General features: G+C 32.6%; 1 protein-coding gene across 1 annotated transcript in view; it reads right to left on the bottom strand.

The window, feature by feature from the left end:
- The window catches only part of LOC137654285 (uncharacterized), a 53731-nt gene that overhangs the window by 28658 nt on the left and 17573 nt on the right, over positions 1 to 7500 (bottom strand). Inside the window, exon 3 of the mRNA XM_068387912.1 lies at positions 2951 to 3083. Within this exon, the coding sequence (XP_068244013.1) occupies positions 2951 to 3083 (133 nt within the window). The remainder of the gene's footprint in view (positions 1 to 2950; positions 3084 to 7500) is intronic.

Below are 7500 nucleotides of genomic sequence, written 5' to 3'. Positions count from 1 at the left end.
TAGAAAACTGCATATAAGGGATGTCCTGAGCCACCACTGGGCTCTCTTCCATGGACACTAGCTAAAATTTATAACTCCCTGCATAAAACGAAACTGACTTTGCCGCTAAACTGGAGAAGAATATCTCCTCTGCTGAAAACATCCACAGGTTACTGTGCAGGAAAATAATGGCAATACCAAAATGTTCACACAACCACCTGAATATGCAATGCACTTGGTCTAGAATGAAGGTGCACGAAGTTAAACTATAAATGGAGTGTTTGATATCTATCATAGGATCAATCAAAGATGCTACCAGGTGCAACTGGGAAGCTACCAGCAGCAAAACCATACATTGCAAGAACCTTACAGGAGGCGACACCATACAACAATGGAGAAAGTTCTTGTGTAGTTGAGTCAGCATAGAGCAGTTTCATAAAATTCTTGGCAGTGGAAACTGCCAGGACATAGAAAGAAGTTGGATGGAAAGATTATGTACTCCAATTATGAGGAAACCTATCACATGATGACAAGATGATTCTGTGGATGTCACAGAGCTGCAGTCTACACATACAGGAGATGGCATGTGTCTGCTGTTTCATTCGTCACATGCTGAACAGAGGACATCCCTTGTCACTTTTATCAAAAGTATGGTACATAGAGCAGCAGACGGTTTGTGGACATCACCAAACAAGGGAGTGTACTATTCAACAGTATCTACAACAGCCTGATAGGTTTACAAATCTTTAAATGGTGCGACTCCACCAGTGCCTTTGGAGGTCGTGGAGAGCAGGGTGCGCTGAAACTCCTGAAGAAGTACACTGAAGTTCAGAATACTTTCTGAGAATTTGGTCACTCATGAAATTTCTCACTAAAACTGGTTGAGAGTACCTTGTAGTTCACCTGAAAGAACTGCAGTACCAGCTATTCTACACCCCATATTAGGAAGTTATATCAAATCCCTTTGCCCATGCAGAAAATGCCTCTTCATTTATGTCCAAGAGAACTACCAGGCTGTGATATAGATGTGGTCCCTGCAGAGCCAGTCTGTTGTGCCAGATTCTACAGAAAGTTGGTGGATCAGAGGACAAGGTATATTCAGGGTGGAGCTGGTATGATCGTTTACCTCTACCCATACTGCCAGACCAACCTTCAAACATGTGTATCTCTTATTTCCCGTCCATGAGCTATTTTAAAATGATATTTTATGTATTCTATCTATACTAAAGGAAGCTACATAGTATGAAAAGTGTCAATGTTTAGGATTATAACAATAATTTATTTAGATTCTATGAAATGTGGCAGTGATTCTCCACATGTTGCCACATTGTGGTGGTGGTGGTAGTGGTCGACGTGAAGTCCTAACTGCAAAAAATTAAAAAAGAACTGAAGGGAAATTCCTCCCTTCATAAGATTATACAAGAGATTGGTTTGTAGTATGACAAAATTCATGCCTGAAAATTCCTTATAGAGGGGAGGGATGGTACAGCAGGTCACACTACATTTTTGCAAGACATAGAAAAGTGAAAAAAAGCCATCTGAAACACAGGATATCTTGATGAAATGGGGGTGAATTAAATTTACACAGCTCCAAAATGTTAGATAGGCACCACATCACCTAAAACCAGTGGAGTATGACAGCCAACAGAGATCGGAAGTCGTTTAATTATACATTTTTTTTGCTAGTGCAAAAAAAAAAAAAAAAAAAAAATGGCCTCATGGACAGCACAGAGTCAGTATTTTAAGCTAAGATGGATTGGAATTACCTTGACCAGATGAACTCAACACTTTTTGAGGAATGGTTTAGGAAGCAGTTGCTTCTAAATATTTAATCAAACTCTGTGATAGTAATGGAAAACTCTTTCTATCATTGGTGAAGTTTGAACGAATGCTTACAATATCATGGAAGTATGTATCTTGCCAGAATGGCTGATCAAGAAGATAGTGCAAGCCCAAGAAAACCCATTAAAAGCACAACTGCAAGTGCTTGCCAAGAAAAGGGATGTCTCAAAGATATAGGTTGTGGGTAGGTATATAGAGAGCTTAATCTTGTAACTGACAATCAGTCTGGTAATGCCACACTCATGGAAATTCCAGAATATGCCAAACCTTAAACCGAATTCATGCTACAGATACACTATAGCCCCACACTGGATTCGCACACCACCTGCACAAGAGCAGGTCTTGGAACTGTTCCTACAAACTCCCAAACTGCATCTGCCATGCCAGTAGACTAAATCACACAGAACTCTGCAAGTTAACACCTGTAGTAACCAGAAGCAAGATGACTCTCGGTTTAAGCTTAGAAATTTTGCGAATGATGGTGACAAGATGTTTGCTGATGAATTTAAAGTGTAACATTGATTGCTTCATAGCTGCCGAGCATGTTTAACATGTTATTAGCACATTTAAAAAAAAAAAAAATCAGAGAAATTCCCTTTTAGTCCAATGAATAATTTGGGTCACTGTTTTGATTAGTCACTTTCAACACCAAATTGAAATATTTGAATTGAATTTGATTTTAGATATTGATTAAATTGATGTTTAATTATTTCTTGGATTAATGGTATATTTCTTACAACAAAAAACTTTATATGGCTTCAGTCATTATTTGTTGATTATTCATCATTAGTAAATATGGCAAGACTTGGTACTATAACAGGGGGCTTAAATTGATAACAGCATTCAACATGTATCAGGTGTAGGGGATATGGTCATTTAAGTGGTGATCACCACTTTTTAGCTACCTCTCTGTAATGGTAAGCATCTAAAAACATAAATCAGAGACATATAGCGATTCAAAAATAGGAAAAGGAATCTGGCTTCCGAGATGGTACCGATACATGAAATTTACAGTCTGGGCTACTGAGGTATTATTCTTATTGGGTGTTCATGGAAGAATCAAAATTATCAAATAGTAAATAAAATTTGAAAGATAACGGACAAGAACACAAGCATATCTTTCACTTACCTATGACGGTAAAATTGGCTTCCTTTGTGGCTTGTTCGTATTTAGGGAATACTAAGACTTCACAACGGATTGTTCCTGACGCCCGATGGTCCACTTGTGATAGAAAGACTTCATGTAATGTTGATATCTGTTTCTGAAAATCCAATGAATGGAACACATAAAATTATACTTTTTGTGATTTTATCAAAGAATAAGATTCTGTCTAACATACAGGAATTGGTACCTAGACTTAAGATATGAAAGGGAAAAGAACCATTTTCTGTACATCATGAAACTTACCAGTTTATTTTGAAGATTCCGGAATAATCATTCATCTTACACCAATCCTGGATAATACAGCTAATCAATCGCATAAATTTATACTTTCTCTTTTTTCATGCATATTCTTGAACGACATGTACCATACAATAAAATTAGGTCCATCTTCCCTATCCTTTCCTGAACATTATTTTCATCTACAGCTACTACTGAGCTCCAATTCCTTTCTTGTCTTACCTATTCTACGATGCATCTCTCTCATCCGACAAGTCTCTGAAATAATTGCATCCTGTAAGTCTAATAGAATACCCTTCGGAGTACTGGCCTCTCTGATTAGACATCTATTATTTCACCTTTCATTACTTTACTCTAGTTAACATTCCACTTCAATGTTTCACTATTAAGACTAAAACTCTCACTACCAGCATTGGTGATTCTTTTTGAGTTTCCGGTCAATACTCTACCATTAGCAGACATTTGCCATTCTATTTACTCTTTCCAAACTTTCCTTTGTGTCTCTTAAAAACTATTGAGTTTAAGATTTGGGATAATACGTATAACATACAAATGATAGCCACATAATTGAAAACTATCGTTTACTTGTTACCAGAAAATGCCAATTTCTTTCTTAGTAGATTACCACCCTGGTTGAGTATACTAAACATTCTTTACTATATCATTATCAGTTGTGTTACAAGACCTCTGCATGTTCATGCAAAATGCATATGGCCCTTTGTCATAAAAAAAAAGGCTTCATTCTATTGGTTCACAAAAAAAATATCAATTCCGCGTACGTTATCAGCAGTTATTTTCTATTAAACAAAGCTTAAGTCTATTTTGAAACCTATTGCGTTGAACAAAAATAGTATTATTTCTTTTTTATTATATTTCATTCTAAAGTACTAGATTTTATTCTAATATCTGACAGAGGTGGTCATCTATATTTGCTTCAACTTAATATAACTTTGCTATTACCTTCTTTATATTCTTAAACCACACACACACACACACACACACACACACACATATATATATATATATATAAATGTGTGCACATACATATGCATATATATATATATGTATATATATATATATATATACATATATATATATATATATATATATATATATATATATATATCTGCATATATATGTATATATATATATATATATATATATATATATATATATATATATATGTATATATATATATATATATATATATATATATATATATATATACATACACATTCACACACACACACACACACACATATATATATATATATATATATATATATATATATATATATATATATATATATATATATTATAAATTTTCCACATTTAAACATGTTTTTTTCATCTTTCAAATAAGCCATATATATATATATATATATATATATATATATATATATATATATATACAAATATAAATATATATATGTATATATGTGTGTGTACGTACATATATACACATACACACACACGCGCGCACACACACACACACACACATATATATATATATATATATATACATATATATATATATATATATACTGTATATATATATATATATATATATATATATATATATATATATATAAGTATATATAAATATGTATATATATATATAGATATATATCAAAGTGAAATATATCTAGTTATTCTGTATTTTATTCCTGATAGATAATAATGAATAACAAATACAAAACTAAAATATTTCTTGCAATCTAATACTTATATTTTTAGAGTCAAATATCAAATTTGTGGCCTTTGGGTATATAATTTATTGTGTTTTACAACTTATATCAGTAGTATACCTGAAAAAAAGTAAGACAAAACGTATGTTATGATATTAACTTCTATTTTTTTATCAATAGAATGTTCTACAAGATTTAGCTTTAAAGAGTACATTGATGTATATCTCTTTCGTTCATATCATACAGGGAATCGCGACCATTTCACCATGAAGTAGGCACATGATTTATATCAGATTTATAAAATAATATCTCAGAATGATGAAAAATATCACAGAATATATAGAAATGTAACTAACTAACACAAACAACATTATTATTTTAATCAAGTGGGTAATAGTTACAAAATACTACTTCATATAATTTCCCATTACTCTCAGTATCCACAATAGAGGGCACAGTTAAAACTTGCCTGTAATCATTTGTTTTATGATTCTTGGCCTAAAATTTATAAGCTTTCTTGCTTTTCATTCAATGACGAACAGTCAATAATGCATCACATCTAAACAAAATTCGCACTGCCTTTACAATTTCAGCTGGGAGTCAATGCAAGTACGACTCAGTTATCAGGCCTTTACCTTTCATGAACTTGATAATTTTTGAAGTTTTCATACAGCTTATATTCCGGTAAAATACATATGGCATCCGTGAAAAGAGAATCAAATAAAAGCCTTACAATTGATGAGGAGTAACCGAGAAACCGTGATTTTATCAGAGGTATTTACAGAGCAAATTTTCCTTCTAACATTCTCTTTATGAACTTTACATTTGGATACAAAAAAGACTTTGAATGTACTGTATATTCACTTGGTATTACAAACCTATATTTCGGAATTCTTCCACAAAAACGCCTAATATCAATGATTTGCTTGATATCACGTTTTGCCGACCAGGACAGGGTCATATGATATTCTTAATTTCATCTTTCTATTCAATATAACTTTGTTCGAAAATTCATTAGTTAATGGGAATATTACATTTAAACCTTTTCCTGAAGAGTAAGCCAGCAGGATGGGCTATTTGCAAAGCGGAATATAAATATACACACACGTATATATATATATATATATATTTATATATATATATATATATATATATATATATATATATATATATATATATATATATATATAATTTATATATATATATATATATATATATATATATATATATATATATATATATATATATATATATAACTACTGAATATTATAATCAGTTATGGATATATATTTCTAACTAGTATGCATAACATTTTTTTCTTTATATTAATAGTACATACATATTGAACACCTTTTCACAGTCGCCCCTCCCCAACCAGAGTTTTGATTTGTCCAAGAAAATAAAATTCCCCTGTGTTGTATCAGCAGCGACTCAATCTAGAATTTTATTCATGGCATGGCATAGTACCCTAATCCTAAGAATGATTATAGATCTAATTAGAGTTTATTCCAGCATATATGGAGCTCTTCTTTTATTGGAGGCAAAAGGTCTGTCAACTCGCTACTCATGTTATTCTTGTAGTTTTTGGTGTGTATCTTGGAAGAATGATGGGAAGAGGCGCCTTGCTGCGGGCTGAGTGAAGCCACTTTGGTAACTGGTAGGTACCCTAGTACAGCAGGTGTCAAAGGTGATGCTAGAAATTTCAGAGGATATCGTTCGAAATTCACTAACTGGCCACAACAATACATAGCCCAAAAACATATTGTATTTTCTATTTTCTATATTGCAAGCTCTGTCGAGCAAAATAAAGCTATTATATGGTGAATATATATCAAATCTATGCTATTTACAACAATCATAAAAAGAATACGGCAATAATGATTATTCCAAAGTATAGTAATTACTTCAAACTATAGAAATGAAACAGCTTGGAATGTTCGTTCAAAATAGGATTATCAACATTACCTATGTATATTTCCAGCAACGTGACAACGCATATAAAACACAATAGTGTATTAGCAATTATTTCAGCGAAGATGTATAAAACCTTGCAAGTATATATTGTACATGAAAGGAAAATTTCCGTAACATTAGCTTCTATGAACCGACCATTTGGACTCAACTTCAACTGTGGCTCCAGTTTTAACCAACGACACGAAGATAACATTATTTACTCAACTCATGAATTACCAGCTATGTCCTACTCGTGGGGTAAATATGCCCAATATCACCATCGCCAGCCAGTTCCTACTAGGGCAGAGACCATGACCTCAGGCCCCCTAGCATCAGCGGTCGCAGACCTCGGATGAACACATTGATCTTTGAGAGAAAAACATAATGGAATTAAATTCCTGCCACGAAATGTCTCGTGAATTTGCCACTTAGAATATTTCATTCCAAATATTTTCATTTTTTTTTTCAATCTGATAATAAGTATCTGTGGATGGTGGCAGTAGGATTCAGGTGCATTGGCTTTGAACTAATGTGATGTGTAACTTAACTTTCTACTTTCGTAATGTTACATCGAAAGTTATTATGATTCATTTGGATAAAACACAATGAAGTTAAGCCTCTAAATAAATGAAATAA

Source organism: Palaemon carinicauda, chromosome 15 (genome assembly GCF_036898095.1).
Source record: "Palaemon carinicauda isolate YSFRI2023 chromosome 15, ASM3689809v2, whole genome shotgun sequence".
NCBI lineage: Eukaryota > Metazoa > Arthropoda > Malacostraca > Decapoda > Palaemonidae > Palaemon > Palaemon carinicauda.
The sequence above is the reverse complement of the archived record's forward strand: the minus strand, read 5'-3'. Positions and strand labels throughout refer to the sequence as shown.